General features: G+C 39.5%; 1 protein-coding gene across 3 annotated transcripts in view; it reads left to right on the plus strand.

Moving 5' to 3' along the window:
* The window catches only part of TGFBR3 (transforming growth factor beta receptor 3), a 109901-nt gene that overhangs the window by 40151 nt on the left and 49665 nt on the right, over positions 1–20085 (plus strand). For all 3 annotated transcript variants that reach the window (NM_204339.2, XM_040704478.2, XM_040704479.2), the window contains one exon: positions 3671–3855. In NM_204339.2, coding sequence (NP_989670.1) covers positions 3671–3855 — 185 coding nt within the window. The remainder of the gene's footprint in view (positions 1–3670; positions 3856–20085) is intronic.

A 20085-nucleotide genomic window follows, 5' to 3' on the forward strand; every position in this document is an offset into this window, starting at 1 on the left:
TTGGAGAAAAGAGAGCTTGTGCTAGTGACAGTGCCTTGGAGGGGCACAAGACAAGACCTGCAGGTACAGTAGATAGTGCTGGAAAGAAACGTTGTTATTGAGTGGTGAGTGAGTAGCTCAGGCAGCACTGGGACACGGGTAATGTAAAGAGACTAAAATAAAGCATAAATGGAGGGAAGGTGACAGAAGGAACTGGCTCACAGCATGTAACACACTGAGTGTTGGTGGACTTTGTGATACAGAGGTATTGCCAGCACATTTATGAGAAAATTCCTGAGTCTTGAGCTCTTAGGAAGCTCCTAGGAAGAGCGTGGACCTGGGAAATTGCTACACAAACACCTATGCAAAACTTGGCAGAAATGCAACATCTAGTGTAAGCCTCTGTTACTTACCCCACCATAGATTCCTGTATTTGGGTAATCTGACAGTGTATGCGGTTGGAATACGGTGGAGCTAGCCTTCATTAGCCATTCTGATCAACTTTCAGGGCAGTCTCTGAAAGTCACTAACTAAAATGGACTGAAAGCAACTCTGTCAGAAGAAATAACTCCCTTTTGCCCCATTTCCTTCCCAGAAATGTTGGTTTCTTACACAGAGCTGCTCAGAAGAGCTGTGATTTAAGGGAAAGGTGTACAGAGCTGACAGAAGTCAGAGAGAATCAAAAAGAAAACGTTGACGTATGCACGTAGTGGCAGCACTGGGAGTGTAGCTGCTCAAGGATGCAAAGGGAAGGGAGGAGAAAGTGCAAGAAAGGTAGGAGGTCATTTTGGGGCCTGGGGATAGGATGGCCGCATTGTTGCAGTGATGTTGGGTAGTTCACAGTGAGGGACATGCGGCTTGTCTGCCACGCATTGAAGCCTGCCCTGTGCTGGCAGGCCCAGAGCCAACTCGTGTGCGGGAGTCAAGGGGCCACACTCGTGTGGCTGGGACCTAGGGCAGCCAGCCCTGCGAGGCCTGGTATGCCGCTCGGGTGTGCTGCCAGCGGGGTTACATGCGTTCTGCAGGATTTCTGGCCCACCTCCAGCTTGGATGGCTAGCAGGCAGTGTGGGCATGCCTCTGTCTGCCTGTCATTGTGTAGATAAGCCCTGCTGCACGTGGTTATCCAGGATGTGAACTGCTACTCCCTCTGTGAGCGTTTCCATTTTGCAAGGAGCGCAGCCTGCCATGCAGAGCACTTGCATAGCGTGTGCTTAGGGGTGCAGGGCGGCGAGGACATTACAGAAAGCTCAGGGCTGTGTAAATTCACACCTGAACTTACTGGTCGCTGTCATCTCCATGCAGATGAGCCTTACAGAGATGGGGAAAAGTCCACATAACTTCCTCTAGTGTGGCAAATGTATATCAAATAAAAACCAGCTGGAGGGGAGGGTTGGTATGTGTACTGCATGGAAACAGGTAGTCAGGAGGGGATCAAGTGCCAGGAGGGAGGTATTAGCTCTTTTTCCCGAACCTTTGCTAAGAAAAGTGTATGTTTTTTGTCAGCAGCTCCATTTCCATCCTGTTCCAAGACTTACAACTTTTTATTCCTGTGCCAGACTTTCTGATCTCTCTGTCCTTTACATAGAGGCTGCTATCTTGCCCCATACTTTTCTGGAACCTCTCCCCCATGCTGCTATTTCTTTTTTGTTGTATGTTTATATTTGTGTAAATTTTCTCTTTCCCTGACTTTTTTTTTTTCTCTGTTATGGTAGAGGCATCTTTACAAATGTCAGCTCCACTCCGGTTTGCAAGAAAAGCAATTCAACACACAACTGCTCCTTGGCTCTCAGTTTGTTCCCTAGCCCAAGAAATGCACATATTTAGAAATCCTTTTTATGTGCAGATTGTGTAATAACTTGTTCTGCTGCTGCAGGACTTGCACATCAGTGGCTGTGCTAATTGATCTGCACTCGTACATCAGGAAAATGAGCCCTTGCTGCTGGTAATACTTCTATTGCAAATTCCAAATGTTTCTTCAACTGTTATAAAGGGCAATAGTCTTAATTTTTTTTTATTTTTATTTTTTTTAAACTGAGTATCATTGCTTGAACTGCTCTCATCTTACACGCATATTCTTAAAAAGGAATAAAAGGACAAACCTGCAGTCCCCCATGCAGCCAGTCAGTGCTAATACCAAGCTCCTCACACTGAAAGCAGGAAGTTTGTTTATCTTCTGCATCCCAAGCACAGGCATGTGTAATTTATGCCTGCAGCACTGCCTTTAACAACTGCTCCTGTTCTTTGGGAGCTGGCAGGATACGTAGCATGCACCAGTGGGTCTCAGGAGCAGCCCCTTCTGCAGGACAAGGCATGCATAACCCAAGGCGCTGCGGAAGCATCACCGTTCTCAGTGGCCTTGGTTTTTTCTACAAAATGTCTGTTTTAAGATGGGCTTTGGCTCTAAATGGCCAGTTGCTAACTGTATCTTGAGTGAACTGTCTTTTTAACCAGTGAAGTGTAGGTCAGTCCTAATATAACTAAACGTTTTACCGAGGTCAAATGATCTCTTTTGCTAGCTAGATTGCTGGATGTAGATTTCACAAAAACAGAAAGACCTTTGCTATTTGATCATTTAAGCATTTTCTTTCACTGTGAACTTTTTATTACTATTAATAATAATATATATATTTTTAAACATACTACTTTGGCTGGCATACGATTAGAGAAATTAGGGTTCTGCTTTGTGGTTCTCCTTTGTATGGTGCAGCTTTTGAACTGACTAGTTTGTCTAATTCTTATCTAACTGACTCTAGTGCAAATTAGGGGTTAAGTCAATTGGCGTTCTCCTGTGACATCCTGAATCCAAAACATACTGTATCTGTTACTGTCAGGGGTGGGTTTGAGCCATTTTGGAAAAGCAAGGCTGCTTTTCATAAATATTTGTCTTGCTTTAGTTTCCTGAGATATAGTTCAAATGTAAACTTCATATGTTTCAGCTTTTGCTCTATCTTGTATCACATCACACTGTCTCACGTACTATATGAGAGTACGGCACTGCATCATGCTCTGGTGATTATTTAAAAGGGCGTAACTGTTTTGGACTAGATATCTGTTATCAGTGTAGATAATTGCTGTCAGACAAAATAGACTCGGTAAACAAACATTTCATTTTATCATGTCATAAACATCTGTTTTGTCCAATGTATTTGAACGATGTTCCCCATAAATCAGCAGTGCTTCAAAAGCAACAAATGCAACTTGCCCAAATCCTTCCTGCTGGAATTACATTATACTAGAGATTAACTTTTCATTGTTATATATACACAGTTGCATTTTGCAGTGTTTGGAGATAACAATGTTTGACATAAGCAATTCATATCTAAGACTAAGCAATTCCTCCTAACCTCCCTAACTGCTCTTTTTTTCCTTCAGGGTATTTTTGTCATCCTTCTTTTTTTTTTTTTTTTTTCCCCTCCCTTAATTTTCTTTCTGATAATGACAACACTATCTTAAATTTTAAAAAAATGTATTTTAAATTTAGACTTTCAGAGAGAGAAATAAATTAACAATTTAACATACTCAGGAGAATATGCTAAATTAAAATTTGTTCATAATGCGGATAATGAACATGATGCCTCTGTTTGTGTTCCCATTGGTTTTGTGACCAAAAGGGACTTTATTATTTGACAGATGGGATCTACGAATTGCTTTTTTTCTCTAAATGATCTGCATCTATCTCTTCCCCTGCAGGTCCTGTGCCAAGGAGTGAGTGTGTGCTATCTCCTGTTAACAGTTCACACCCAGTCCATGCCCTGTTGGAGAGTTTCACAGTCTTATCTGGCTGTGCAAGCCGAGGCACAACAGGCCTACCACAAGAGGTGCATGTCCTCAATCTCAGAAATCCCGATGAAGGTCTTGACCATCATGAAAGAGAGGTAAAGGAGTAACTGCTTTTCTTCCAGATCCATGACTAAAAATGTGTCTGCAAATGGGATTGTTCTAAGTTTATTTTCAGAATTGTGAACATCCAGACTGTACAAAGAAGAATGTGCAGTTTGCATTGGTATTGTCCACATATGCTTTGCATGTCATAGGAGTAAACTACTTCCATACCCAGTCATTCTCTCCATCACCTTTCACAACCACGAAGTACAGTTTAAAAAGTTGGTGGGGTGGGCAAAGGAAATAAGAAACAGATTGGGATCTACAAGAGGCATTTACAGAATTGGCTGTCTTCAAAGCCAGATCATTTACCTAAATGTGTTGTAAATTAACATGAATACCTTTGGATCCTTGCCATGACCACTATAAACAAATACTAAAGTTCAGATTCTTTTAGCCCTGTAATACATCCTTAGTGCTTCACTGAGTGGGGAATGTTGAGCAGATAGCAAGTGTTGCTGACTATGATAGTTCTTAAGTACAGTCCAATTACTTATTTATATACACTGCACTTGGAGGGACTGGCAAGAACTTAAGCTGCACTGGAAGCAGCAGCAGCAGGAGAAGAAAATTTTTGATGTTAACTTCTGCAGTACTGTTGTTTACTATCAAAACCAAGTGCTGAAGTGAAAAGAAAACATTGCATGCCACAACAGCTGAGTTTCTTAGTTCATGTTCCTACAGTTATTACACACACAAATCCTGAGCACTGTTTCCCGTGAGAGCAGCATGTGTGAGCACAGTTAGTAGAATTAGTGATGAAAGAACAAAGATGATGTTCCATCATATGGAAGCTTAGCAAAAGAGAGTATATATCTGTGCTGAAAGAACTTGTAAGTGGAATCTTTTAAAGTGTGTTCAATTCAGGCAGATGCTCTTGGCCATAATCAGTTTTTCCCTGACTTCAATAGCAGCCTTGTTGGGTTTGTACTGTATTCAACTCGATGTTCAGCATAAGCATATGTGGAACTTCAGCTGTTGTATACGTTTTCGGTATTTACACTGCCTGAAAGGTCTAGTGTACGATTAAAAAGAAGGTATTTATTGTTTTATTCAGTAGGCATCTCAATGATTGCCCTTAATCAAAAATGTCAGATTGACTTCAGTTCAACTGTCATAGAATGACTAGAAAAATATTTTTTTTTTCTGAAAATGGGGAGCAGAGATTCTATTGTTGTTATCTTAAAATTTGTAAGGCACTGGGTTGTTGTGAATGACTATACCTACCTTTTTTACAGGCAGCTTTTTACGCATGAAAAACTGTTTGAAGTTGAAACCTGTGCAGTGTAGTTTCTAATGGAGACTAAAAGCCTTATGTAGTCCTGCTATGCGTTTATTAGTGCCTCTCTTGTCACCCAAGAGCTTTTAAATCTATTGGCAAGTTTTAGACAGATTTACTCTGACAGGTGGGCCTCACAAGGTAATCACAAGTTCTGTTAAGAATATGTAGAAGAGTGCCCTCGCTGTAGGAACCTGATGTAATATTAATTGTAAATTCTTAGTGGCCAAAGGGTGCCTGAATGTGAGGTGAGATAGGCTAAAGCTGGAGTTCACGTCTCCAAGGGGCTGGAATGAATCAACTGCAAGGCTTAGATTTGCATGAAACTAAATGTTACCATGTTTTGATGCTCTTAGCATGAATTGCATAGCAGTGCATTTTCTACAGTTGTGCACGCACAGTGTGAACTGGAGTCACATACACATGAGGCTGCAGGCTGTGCTAGTACTAATTGTCTTGACAGCATGATAGAAGATTTAAATATTTGGCTTTCTATAAAATTAGTTGTTGTCTAGCAAAAGGATACAGCGTGTGCCTGTTCTAACATACTTATGTTATGAAAGCAGTTGGCCCAAACGGTTTTTTCTGTATACTTCTGTGGTACGCTAATGTGATGGGCATAGAATATATTTCACAATTTGTAGTCCTTAGGCACCTCCTCCCACCTATTTTCCAGTTGCAGCCCTCAGAAATCACTGCACTGAAAATGAATGGGAAGCTACAGCAGGGCTTGCTGGTGACAGTGTAGAGCAAGGGAGTGTACGCGACTTAGAAAGATCACATTTTACTTGTAGGACCAAAGTCTGAAAACAAAAAGCAAATATCTTCTCTATTATTGTACAAATAAAATCCGAGTGCCCTTTTGCCTTGAAGTAGAATTTCCCATCACCTCAAGTTAAATTAATTTGATTTAATAACTGAGGTTTTTCCTGTTGCCTGTAAATACTGATAGCAAAGGTAGAGGTATGTCATATACTGGAGTATATTATCTACAGTGTAAAAATAGTATTTTTTGGATAGTACACTAGGTAGAATCTGCAGCATCAAAATTATTTAAAATAAATCACTCATTCATTCAATCGTTGGCTGAAACTCTGGTAACATGGAATGCAAGGTCTGAAAATCTCTTAAGTGAGGGCTTGCTTTAGGGGAGAAGGGGAGACTGGGTTTTGTTTTGAACCTGCCGTGTGCTAGATGCTGCTAAATTACACCTCTCTTACATCCTGGAAGGAGTGTAAATTTCCAATAGCAAATTCTTTGGATAACATACTTGCGAAGTTATCCTGGTTCTTTTGAATGTGCAACATATATGTTTAATTAATTTAACTTGCTTGGCACTTGTGTACAATAGACAGATGACAAACATTCACAAACTTAAACTTAGGAAGGGTGGCTGATGTAGGGGGAGGGCATGGTAGAGGAGCGTGTTCCTCTGTAATATGTGAAGGCTTCTTTTTTTAATGATTAGTAAGGTTTGGCTGCTTTTTAATTCCCTGGCATCAGAAAAAATAAAGCTAGACCAGAAGTGTGTGGGATTATGTATTCTGAAATCTGCAAATCTAGATTGATAACTTAGCACTTTCAGGTTAAGACTGACATCTCACAGATATAAGGTCATACCATGAAACTCTGTGATCGTGTCTCTGATCTCCAAGGAATTTATTTGTATTTTATGTTGTTAATCTTGGTTGATAGGACTTCTTGTTTGTTGAGACTGTCAAGACATTTTCTTCAAGAAAGAACCCCAAAAGTGTCAGTGTTTCTGAAACATTTCATAGAACTGTCTTTTATGGCACTTCATATTGGCTGTGCTTTATCATAGGAAATAGAATACGGGTGCGTGTAATAGCCACAAGTGTTTTTATTGAGTTTGGCATGAAAAATGCAAGCCTTCTTTGTTTATTTTATTTGATCAAATATTGCTGGGGAAGTGAGAGCATGTGTGCATTTCTCTACTGATCTGGGGCTCAGCTGAAAGCCAGAACTGCCAAACACTTACAGGAACTTTCTCTGTGGCTTTTGGTGTCTTTACTGCTCAAATTTCCTAGTTTTCAGAAGAGCTTGTTTTCTTGTGAGGCTATTCATTCTGAGAAAGAATTGTAGTGTTCCTAGTGATTTGCACCAGAAAAACCTGTATAGAAAAGCTTTTATTTTAAGATTAAAGTCTCTTCTTAAACAAGTATGTTATCAAGTCTTAAATTAATGTGAGATTCTTTTTATTCTTTTAAGAATATCAACTGACATTATTTTATTCAGTGCCTGTTAAGTTTCCCTGATCTGCTTCAGGCATGCAGTCACAACTGAAATAGTTAAAGGTGGAGCAGGGGAATGTAAAATTATTCTCATGTGGGTACTTAGGATTTGAATACATGTGACTACACGGAATCAGAATTCCTGGCAACAGATTCACTATTGTTTTCTTGACATCCTCATCCTCAATAGCTTTAAGATGTTATGCCTGATACAGATGTTTAACATGTGTTATTTGAAATGAAGGCAGGAAAAGCAAGGAATCGTCTTTATTTTTATAATTGTGATTAATGCTTCTGAGGCTGTAATAATTCCAGTCTTTCTTCTCAGTGTTGTTTGACAACAAATTCATAATAATTTGTTTTTTTCCTTTGTGAGCAAACCTGCTACTAAAATGCATGTTAGTTCCTATGGAGTGGGATAATTATTATAATATAGGGAAGTACCTTCAGGTTCCTGAACTGGCCTGCTTAAAGCCATGAAATAATGTGCAAAATTGTTGAAGTCCAACATTGTTGCATTTTCTGAGAATTTGGAGAGTTGTAAAAAAGGGGTCAGGAAGAGACACTGAAATGGTCACCTGATAACAGATTTCTACATCCTGACTTATGCTGTGCATCCTGAATTCAGGATAGTTCTGTGTTGGAAGGATTTCTTATTTTAGAACTTCGAAGATCCTGGATCGTTTTGCTTAGATTTCTATGTGTTTGTTAGATTTCCCCATGCATTTATTTAAACCACTTTCAGAAGTTTATTTCAACAGTTTTTTCTCAACACACCTGTAGGAATACAGCTATATTTTTGAGCTGTGCATTTCCATATGCCAGTTGCTGCATTAGCATTTGTCCATAAAGTGTATGTACCTAAAATTAGTGAACAACTGGGTATCCAAGTTTAAATGGTTCTAAATACTTTCAGGTATGCTAGTGGCTTACAGCAATGCTTATGTTACTTGATACAATGCGTGTGGGGTCTGAATAAATGTGCCTTTGGTATTTTGTCAACTTTACAGCAGGAGTTATTCATTTGCTTCTTCATCTGTTCTGCGAGGTGGTGATCTTGCAGAAAGGTGTGCACATGTTATAACCTGGTGGAATTCTATTGCCATCAGTATGACACTATCAGAAGTCTCTGCAGAAACAGCTTGGCAGATTTTTTTTTGGCAATATAACTTCCATGCCAATTCTCTTAATTTCAAATGCTTGGATAATCACCTCGTTTCCTTTTTCACACTTCCTCTTGATTGTACTTGTTAACTTTCATTTCTCTCCCTGCATAATTTATAGATTGTTATTCTTTCTGTCCTTTGGGTTTTAGGTTTTATTTTTATGATCTTCAGAGCAAGGTTCCTTAGATTACTCAAATTACACAACAGGGTGCCATGGCCATATTGGTGGAAATATTTGTTTCATGCTCAGGCACAGAGAGATCTGGGGGTAGCCTTGAGAAAGAGCTCTAATAAAGGGGGTTCACTTTGAGTGTGGTTAGACATGCAAACCTGCTGCAGTCAGGCCATGAATTCTTGGCAACAACATAGGAAGGGAATTCAAAGTTTGTTATTTGACAGTGGTAGTTAGTGAAGTTTTTGTTACTCAGTCATTTCTTTTATTTCAGTTTATGCTGATTTCTTCCTCTAAAAATGCATTTTTTAAAAACAGGTTTTGATATAGTGACAATCAAATGTCAATTTGAGGTGTTTTAGTCTTAGTGTCTGAGACACAGTAAAAATAAAATGAGCTTCTTTTTCTTCTGTGCTGTTTAGTGCTGAGCTCTCAGCATCAACATGACCAAATACTCTGAAATTGACCAAAAAGATGGGCTGGTTTTATTTGAATTTTTGAAGTACTTGGCAGCATGGACTTAAAACCTTTCTGGCAACCTCTTCTTCCTAACTCAATTCTTATCTGTCCTCTCCCAAATTGAAAGAATTGGATTATTATCTATGCACTACTGAAGCTAATAAGGAATCAAAAGGCACAGATATAAAAAGGTTGTTTTACTCCTGTGAGATTAAACTAGACCAAAGTTTTTACTGCCCCCATTAATGCTGTGTCTGTGCACTGCCATGTCACTTGGCTATGCAAACATGATGTTTCTGGTAAGCCGATCAGAGTATGTGGTACAAAATTCAGGCTGGGAAATACAGGGCATGTTGCTCGGTTTGCCATACTGCTTCCATCTGCCCTATACTCATTAGCTGTGGTACAGTGGGAAGCTTATGCTGCTGCATTTGGGCATGTTTGGTGGCTCTGGTAGGCCATAGGCCTTTGTTTTGAAGAAAAATACTTGGTGTTCTAAAAGAAACTTTCATAGATAAAAGCTAAATACTGTGCCTTTGTTTCTGCAAAAGACCTTGGCATTGCAAGGGTATTTTGCTGAGTTTACCTCCCCACTTTCTGAACACCTTTGCTTGGCTACAGTAATGAGTATCTAACCATGACAGCAAACTTGCAAGAGGCAATGCAAAGGTACACAGGGTTTCTGAAGCAGGCGTGGCATGAATTACCTACAGTGAGATGGCCTGAGAGAGGAGTGGTGCTGCCCAGCCTGTCTGGGGATAAGGAGGAGATGGAAGATGTTCAGCTTCTCTGGGGATGGAGAATTCAGAGTTGAGACTTCAGATGAGAGGAATAGTAACTTGGAAGTAAAGCACCTTGTTCCAAATGTGAGAAGGTAAACCCTGAAGAGAAAACTACAGCATGGGATATCTTAATTGCCTTGATTAGTGGACACGACATTGCCACATCTTTAAAAAATCACCTCAGCCTTCATTCAAGTAAGGCTCACAACCCTCTTCTCCATTTATTTTTATTTTTTATTTTTTTAGCACTTTAAAGCATCTGTGCTTGCATAAAATCCAGCCTTTTTTGATGTGGGGCTTTTTTTTTTTTTTTTTTTTTGTTTGTTTGTTTGTTTGTTTGCCCTGGCCTGCAGCTGCTGTGGGTTGTTTTCAGCCAACTCAGGAATTGCTGGTCACTGAGTTTGGCAATCATCTCACACTCTGCCCACCAAAACTGCCAGAGGAAGTCATGTGTCTGCCAGAAGAGGCTGTTTGTTCAGAGCTGTTGTCCTGCAGGAGCACTGCCCTGTGCCTGACTACTCTGAAAGAGACAACGGTGACTTCACACAACTTGGAAAGTGCTGTGCAAACCCTTGGTGGTTTCTGATTCAAGAAATGGGATTATTTTCCGTGCATGGAAAATGAGACCTATTTTGTTTCACAGAGCTTCTTAGGAACGGTGTGTGAAGTAAAGCCAAGGCCTACTTCAAGAGGCTAAAGGGTTCAGAGGGAAAATATCAGAATGACTTTCCTGATTGCTTGGAGTTTTTGGTTTTGCTGACTGTTTTTAAAATGGCCCATTAGAAGCTGGAAGTTGGACTGTCATACTGACGTTTGTTTTCCTCTGCTGCGTGTGCCCACAGATGCTGCTTTGCTGTTACAGGATTGTAGAGAGAAGTGGACAGCTGCCCCAGCCGTTACTACTGGGCTTACCAGTCTTCCTCCCTCTCTGCTTCTCATACGCATATAAGTACATTGTGCACACGTACACGTGTTCTTTCAGGCAAATGCATGTGTTGTGATTTTGATCATAAACTGTGATCCAAATTCTTGATCTCTAGTTCCCTCCTTAGAACCTCTTTCTATCTGACGTGGCTTGGAGTATTTATTAATTACTTCTTTGTCTATAGTTGCTTTACCAATAAAAGATAGTTATGGAACTGATGTCATTTCCAGAAGTCCTTTTATATCATAAACTTGATGGGCAGGCTCCAGTCCGGCTTTGGGTGTGTGTGTGTGTATGAGGGAGATGCTGAAGCAGCACTTGCCGTGAGTAGCCGGGTTTAAGTTGTTCTTTGGAGTGTCTGTTTGACACTAAAGTTGGAATTGATGGAGTTGTTCTCCAGTTGTTCCTAGCAGCAGGGAAAATTTCCAACATAAATTGAGTGCAGCTTGCAGTGCTTCATGTTTACTTTCCTGGGTCAGCTGAGAAAGTAAAATCTGTGGTGGGAAGGTGTGAGAAGAGGAAAAAACATTTTAATCAGCTTTTTTTTTTTTTTTTTTTTTAAAGGCACATAGACTGTGCTTTTGCTAACACTTTTCATGCACTCAAGTTTTTGTTTCTCTACATGAGATTCTCATTTTCCATGTGAAACATAAACAGAGCACTTCCACAGTGGTAAAACTTATTTCAAGGAGAAGATGCGAAGATAGCACCACCAAGAGGTATAAATAGATGAAATTTAGGTTACTTTAAAAAGTATGAAGGAATTATAGGTAATTTATAGTTGACAGTGTCCCTCTAGCAGTTGTTTTGGCAGTTTAAAAGATGGAATCATTTTTATGATTGGTGCTTGTGTAATACAAGCTAAGCGTGGCAATGGTGACATTCTATTAGAGCATGTAAGTGCTCAAGTGGAATTTGAAGGCCCTTTGGGAAATGCTGTGTTGTTATTTAGCAGAGAAGTATGGGGACATGTGCTTCTTATTTATTTATTTTTTTTCAGAACAGACTATTAGAACATGCATTGTTGCCTCCACTGCTTATTTGGCTTTCAAGGGATACTTAGAATGGGACAAAATAGACTCTGAGAGTTCACTGGAGCTATATGGAAAACCACTGCAAACAGGAAGCTGCAATCCATTTTTGCACTGCTAGATGGAAAGCACAACAGTGTTTTCTTCAGTAAATTTCTCTTCAAGCAAGAGTGAGCAAGACAGTGCAGATGAGAAATGCTCAGAACGGTGTCACTGAGCGTGAAATGTCTTGCGTGACAGCCTCACCAATTCTGGAGGGCTTTGTCAGGTGTTCACCTCTTTGATTCTGCAACTGTATACAAATTTGAGCAGTCTTACATGTACAGAGAGAACTGATTAAACTGAGAAAATTTGGTTCCTTAGGGCTTTTTTTTTCAAGTACTTGGTGTAATTTCATTCTCTGAAGTATTCCCCAAATACTGTCTTGCTTGTGCAGACTAAAAGTTATGGGTTTTTTTTTTGAAGTTTGAAAGGAGGAAAAAAATGGAAAGAATGAAGACCTGCCTGAAGATAGGGGAATAGAAAAGGCAATGTATTGGCTACAGTTGTTGAATCTACTGAAGGCAGTTTTCTTTGTGCTTTCACTCACAAATGTAATAGAAATTAAGTATTACAGACACACTTGCAGCACCTTTTACTCAGACTGATAGGTTAGTGACAGTAGAGTAAACAAAGCCTGAATCTGGTGCTACTGCTTACATTTTTAGTTTTTGACACATGCATTTGTCTGCTGTTCTCTTCCCAGGCTTGGAAAGAAAGAATTTGGTTTTATATGTCCAATAAAAATATGAACTCCATATTTTACACTTCTCTATTTGACTGTGCCTTTCTAAAAGACACCTGTGGAATGATGTTTCTGTTTTCCACTCATCTGGATCAATATGTGGTCTGGCAAAACGTTGAGGAGCAAAGCCTCTTACACGCAGAAATAAGTTTGAGCTGATCTATGACTAATGAGACCCATGGACAGGTGAGGTACATCAGTACTGCTGTGGTACATTAATGCGGCCACGTTGTTTCTGGTTGGGTGGCTAGTGCATATCTAAGTTGCTAAAAATGCAGGCAGCAGAAACTTCTGTCTGCCTGTAAAGTCTGTGTAGATTTACTCAGAGTACCTCAAATGCCTTTAAGGAAAACATAGTGATCTTATATTTTTCAATGTAAGAAGCATTTCTCTTGGAACAGGAACTACTTTTACATTTTGTGCTTATAACATCTCAAACATGGTAGTTCCTCCACCCCTACTGCTTTCTTTCAGGACATTAGGCAGTGTTAATGCAAAAACATAAGTATAGCTTAGGGATAGGGGGAGAGGAGTATGACATCTGACTTACCTTGCAGCTCAGGTGATTCACCAAAGAAGAGCTTAGCTATGCCATGCGTGTACATGTAAGTACAGAGCAGAATATTGTCTGGAGAAATGTATCCTTTTCCCATGAATCTTCTATCTTAACTGTTAAAAATAAAAATTGCAAATCTGATGTGATACCATTTTGTGACTAGGACAACAGTAAGGCAGATACTGTACTCAAGACTTGCAGGAATGGATCTTGTGCCCTTAACCATATATAAAGACAAAAAGAAATTTTCCCACGAGATGTATAAAAGGAGGAATTTCCCCTTGGGATTCATTATACAGCATGTGAACAGTATTGACATCTACTGATTTATGCAAAGCTGAGCGAGTTGTCATGTTTTTAGGTCTCAAGTGCTGGGAAGCCTGATGGCTTTGTGGAAGGGCAGATGGCACAAATGGTTTCACTTAATCTCTGGGAGTCTGAGCATCTAGTTTGGGTCAAAGGAGGAATGGGCGCTCGCAAGGCTGAGCATGGGCTTTCCATTGCACGGCAGGGCTGATGGCTAGAGGCAGCCCACGCTCTGCAGGTGCTGAAGATGGGGATCACATCTGGAGATGAAATTTAGCTGACAGAGCAGAGATGTTTGCACAGAGACTGCTCCATTTGATGCAGCCAGAAGGTTTTGAAATGTTAATTTTTCAGGAGATCTCTGGTTCTCTAAACCATGCGATACCAGAGATATGAAAGACATAAAAACTGTTTTGAGATATATGCCCATGGGGAAAGCTGGATTTTATGTAATAAAGGTAAAGGAAGTTCAGGTAGGGCTGTTAACATGTATGTACAATCCCTACCAAAAGCCCATCGGTACACTGGGTTATAGTTTTAAAACTGTTGCAGAAGTAGTTGTACTGGTGCAAGTATGACTTATTACCCTTTGTATTCTGAAATAGCTTTCCTTATATAAACTAACTCCTTTTTTCTGTTTGGTTATTCCTGCTCTGTTGGAGCAATACCATTTGCTAACGTGAATAGAACTTCAGTGACTGTCCTGCCCGTTTGCCAAATTCTTTGTTCCCGAGACAGCTTTCATCCTAATTTTTTGATTAGTTACATATTTGCATAAATGATTAACATCCAATATGATGTGATTGCATTTGGCAGCTCCTGCTTAAAATAACAGTTTTAGAACGTTGGAAATTAACTGGCTACATTTTTGTCTGAAGATAATTTATGTGAGTGAGCTGTGGTCAGAAATGACCCAATGTTGTTTAGAAGCACTGTTTGTAATGTTCCTGTCTCAGAACTTTCTGACACTGTGTGACCTTTGGTGTTTCTGGATGGGCTTTTCAGAGTCTTTGTTCCCAGGTGAAGTTACCAGAACAGTTACTTACCCTTGTACTTGTGAGGAGATGACGTTACTGGTGCCATACAAGATCAGTTATGAACAGATGACATGTTTGCCAGGTGCTGAGCAGTATGTTGATGCCATATAGCATGCTACTGTGCTCTAATGTACTCTTCTTACTGTGATGTTTTTTCAAACACCTTGTGTTCAAAGGATTCTGATGGTAATTCGTAACAGTGTGCAGTGGGCCCTAAATCACTTGGGTTGTCCATGTCAAACTTTCTGTTCTCTTGCCCCCTGTCTTTGATGGAGCCCAGTATTCCCGTGTGAGTGGTAGATCACAAGGGTCAGCAGGCTGCACAGTAGTATGCTTTTTTTACTAGGTAATGTGTGGGACCACATCATCTCTGGCTTAATGCCATGAGCTTGAATGGAATTGTGCCAGGGTGAATCTTTCCCATGATTTTCACAACTGAACTAAAACCGCTGTTCATTTGATCTGATTATCTCTGTAGGATGTGGATGAGAAGATTTAGGCAATGCCAATCCGTTTACAACCATGCTTTTAGGATAAAATAAACAACCCTGGCATCGCTGTGTTGCTCACCATGTGGTTGCATGGGGTTGCTGTGTGCTTGCTTTGGTAGTGCTGCTTGAGCAGCAGCATCCCGTTACTTCTGGCCTGACAGAGAAGACATCTTAGTGTCTCTGACATCTTAGTGTCTCTCTGGCAAAAGCTGTGACGATGGCAAAATTTCCTTCTGCGATAATTCCATATGAATACAGTTTGTCTTTCCTGGAAAAATCTGCAAACTCTCTTCCAGAAACTGTTGGCTTCTGAAAGCTGTTCATTGCAATCTACTATAGCTGGCTTGATATCAGATTTATAACAGCATAGGAGCATAGCAAAAATACCAAGAAATTGATAATATATGTGTTCCAATTCAAACTCTTAGTCCCTGTGTAAAGAGTACAGCTATTCTTTACTTTTGACTTGAAGATGAAAAAATAAAATGGCCTAGAGATCCTTCCCATAGCAATTGATAAACTGTTTAGAAATGGCACAGTACCAGATCTCGCCATTTGAGGTGGGTTCGTGGGTTAATCCTTTACTGCACTCTTTTACAGCAAATGTATTAGCACTACAGTTTTTCAAGAGAATTTCAGTAGAATGTCTAAACATCTTATAGTGGATGGTATACACTAATATATTTGTACTATATATACTCGTACATAGTAGATAGTATACACTGTATTGCTAATGAACTGTAAAGATAAGCTTCTTCATATTAACTTTTCTTTCAATTTAGAATAGTTTGTCCTATAAGTATTATATTAGAAAGATTGAGAGCACTTATAATGGTAGTGATACATTAAAAAAAATAAATCCATTTTCTCTTCTTGTCTGCTTAGTACCAATTAACTTCATCTTTGCAGCTGTGCATTAAGTTGTCATAAATCCATCTTCAGTGCATCTCCAGTAAGCCAGAAAACCTGTTTCCATGATCATGATTTGTGAGTTAAAATTTGTTTTCCTCTTCTGTCTCATGAAACAGCTGTCCTAGCCTAGGCAGCGTAATTCAGTCCAACACAGCATATTTTGTCCTGGTTTATTAGCACGAATTCACGATGGTTGTTTTGGAAAACGAGCTATGGATTTATCTTACGGACTCCATGCTAGAATAGTTAATTCAGCCTCGCAAATCCTTGGCACTTGACTTTCATCTTTTAGAACAAAACACAGTCTGTGATTTGATACCTTGAAGTCAGCAAAACAAAATGGTACTTTTTAGCAGCAGTGTTTACTTTGATCAGTTTTCAACTTTTGTGCCCTTGCTTTTCACGTAGTACAAATTGCTTTAGCAGAGTAATGGGGCAGGAGCCCATAGACTGTTTTTGTAGTTGGTTGCTGTGGTGATGCTCAGCCATCCATGAAACTGTGATCTCCAGGGAGACAGAGCTGCCACAGCCGCCCTAACCTTGCTGCTATCACATGCATCTGCGGAGACCTTAAAGGAACTTTGCAAACTGTCGACAGACGGTAGTGATGAGCTTGAGCCCATGCAAACGGAGCTGGCTAAGTAGTGCCAGCTCCTGTCCAATAGGCCCAGTGCCTATGAAACGCTGTGTCTTTTTGAAGTGTTTTTTAAAATAGTTTTCATAGTTTATAGTGAAAGATTCATTCTAGAAGAAAGGCAGAGCTGCTCTGGGGCTCATTTCCTGGTCATAGTTGCATCCTTTGTTTGTATGCACGTTGTAATAGATTGATAGGTTTTGTTGTACACATTTTTAGAATAGCCTTAGTTTAATTTTTATTATTATTTTTTTTACCCATGAGCAACTTGTGTTCTTCACAAATTAGTCACTTACTTGAAGGAGTGACTTGCATGCAAAAGGGAACTGGGAAGAACAGACCTAAGCCTGGGAGAACAGCTTTGCTCTGCAAACAGCTCCTGCACCTTAGCCTTGCTGAAACGTGCACTGGTGATCACATGCCTGTAAAGTCTGGCCTTGCACCCGCTGCATGGGGACCGTGCTGCTACACACCAGCACAGTACTCAAATGAGCCCTTTGCAAGCAGCAAGGGACAATGTGTTGGACCACAGTGTCTTATTTCCCTGTACTGTTATAATGCTGCTGTCTGCTTGGTTAATGTGCTGTCCCTTCACATGTTTTAAAAATAACATGGACGGAGCAGTAGCAGCTGGTTGTTAAAGGGACGGGGTCCTTTAGTACACTTAATGGTGCTGTTGGTGTTGTTTGACCAAACTGCTCTTGTAGAGCTATCTGAAATGCTGAGGTAGTATGTTGCTGGAAAGCACAAAATGTGTGCATTTTATGTTTGTGTGAGCTCACAAGAGTGCATGGAGAATATCTCTATAGATCCATCATTTTGAATAACAATAAGCCTCTGTGGGAGGTTCAGAAAAGTAGTGGATTTTACCATTGTGTTTATTAATGGGTTCAGCATTTTGTACCATGTCTTCGTATGTAGCTGCACGGAGCTGAACACGCTAATTTCCAATGGGGTTTCTGGGCAATGCCTCACATGAATATTTAATAGTATGAGTTCTGCCAGAGAAAATGCTCAGAAGGAAAGGAAAACTTCTAGTTAGCTCTTCTGCTATTAATTAGAAACATTTTGTTGGTGGTTTGGAAGTATCCAGTACCTTTCTGTTAATATATGCAGTGTTTAGAAGGTGCTATGAACTGTCTAGACATTTGAAAAAGAATGTGCCCTGAAGAGCTCACAAACTAAGATGAGAAAGGAGGAAAATGTGGCTGGGAGAAGGGGAGCATCATGTTTAAGTCAGCTGATATACGGGTTCCTAGATGGACAGTGGAGGCACTCTAGCAGAAATGACTTTTTTTTTTCACAAGAACACTTGATTTGCTTATGAAAAATTAATGTTTGTATTAATGTCTTATAGCTTTTCTTATGGATCAGCCTGCACTTTTCATACAGAAATGTAGGAAAAATTCATTGTGGGACAGAAGTTATGCAACAATTCCAGACAAAAGCATTCACAGATACGCCACCACTTCTGAAGAACTTTATTTCCATAGATACCATATTTTCATAGGTGGACATAATCATATATGTATGTGTTATATACATACTTGTAATAGCAACTAGGAAATCTGATAGTAGATCCAGTTGCAAAGAGTCTGATTTTCTTTCTAAAGTGGTGTGTTTTCTCTTTACGCTCCCTCATGTGACCAAACTAACAGGCAGATATCTTCATGAAGTCTAAAACATCTGTCTTGTCTGGTAGATGTTGGCTTCAGATAAACCTGTCTGACATCAGCTGAAGCAGAGATACTTCTCCATTTTCTACTTACCCAAAGGATTTGGCCTAACTGTCTCTGAGATGAAGTGTTCAGTGTATTATGTTTCTTATAATCCTTTGTTCTTAATAAATACAAGAGATTTTAAATAGCAAGAATTTTGAAAATGATTATAAGAGCATCTTTTTTTAATTAAATCAGCATTCTAATAGAAACACAAGCAGCATGCAAACCTAAACTGTGTGCCCCAACTGGCCCACGTCAGGAGATTGTTAATGTTTTTCTATTCTTGGTTATTTAAGTACAGAAACTTATGTTATAGCTCACTTCATTAATATTTACATTAGCCTCAGCTTAGTTTGGGATAAGAAGAAGCCAATTATCATTTGGCTGTGAAAACGTGGCTATGGATACATACAGTAAGATTGGAGAAACGCAACATTCACCGCATTTAGTGTAGGAGACTTTTTTGTTGGCAGTTTCAAGTTTGTAGAGCTTACAGTCAGATGTACTTTGTGCCATTTGGAACTGAAAAAAACACCAGACTAAAATTTGAACTTGTTTGCCAGATAAGGACTGAAAAAGATAAATCTTGGCTGCTTTGGTAAATTTAGATTACAATATTTGTATTGCTTTGTAAGAAAACTGTATTACATAACCCCAGAACAAGGTAATTATGTTTAATTGTTTAAATGCCTTATTGCTAATTAGTCATGATTACAGCTGAAAAAACACAAGAATTAATGAAAGCTTTTTAATAGCAGTAAATTTAATAGCAGTTCTAAATTTTTTCCACCTTCAGCTCTTTCCATTGCTAGATGGAGCAACCAAATGGGAGACTTTTAAAAACAAAGAGTTTTATCTTTTCTCTTTTCTTTTTTCTTTTCTTCAGCTAACAGAATTATTTTCACTTTATAGCCTGATACTTCAAAGCAGTTTTCATAACTAAGATCACAACTGCTTGATACCTGAGGTCTGTGTCATCCTCTGTTACCATTCAGAGTGCAAACATCCTACAGTTTCCTAAAAGGAGCTGTTTTATTCTTTCGAAGCTGAAAATGGAAAGAAATGCTGTCCTTGGAGCACAGAAGTAATCTGTGGTACTTCATGCTTTCTTCTGGAAATGCATTAGATACAAATAGGCCACCTGTAGAGAGAAATCAAGTGCTTGGAGACGTGGCTGCATTTACTTGGGAAATGGAGTTGCTTAGCCTTTCTGCAGTCAGTTAGCATTGCCCAGCGTGCACTTGGTCCTGGAAAGAATAAATGTTATTTCATCAGAACAAATGTTTAGGGTAAACCACTTGATGGTAAAATCTCAGTTCTTTTTTTGACAATGTTTTAAGCAGCAATGGGCATCTAATACTCAGCTTGGTTTCTGGCTTCTGTCTAGTTACATGAATCTGCGCTTACTTTAACAGTAAACTGGTATTTTCCACTGTGTAAGAGTAATGCAATGTAACGACTGTAACAATACTGTGATTTCACTTACAAGTTGTCATATACTAAAAACTGATAGAATGTTTCCTTTCATGCGCTGAATTTTGCCCAGCATTGGACCCTTTCTCTAAGGGCAGCAGCACTGATAGTGAGTGGGACTGGGCAGGAAAGGCTTCCAGAAAAACAAACGTAATGTTTAAAAAGTCACTTCTTAGCTTTCCTCACATTTTTGATGCTCACTTTCCTGGGCTCACGTTCACCATGTACTACTTTTTGTCCATG

This window comes from Gallus gallus, chromosome 8, assembly GCF_016699485.2.
Source record: "Gallus gallus isolate bGalGal1 chromosome 8, bGalGal1.mat.broiler.GRCg7b, whole genome shotgun sequence".
Lineage (NCBI taxonomy): Eukaryota > Metazoa > Chordata > Aves > Galliformes > Phasianidae > Gallus > Gallus gallus.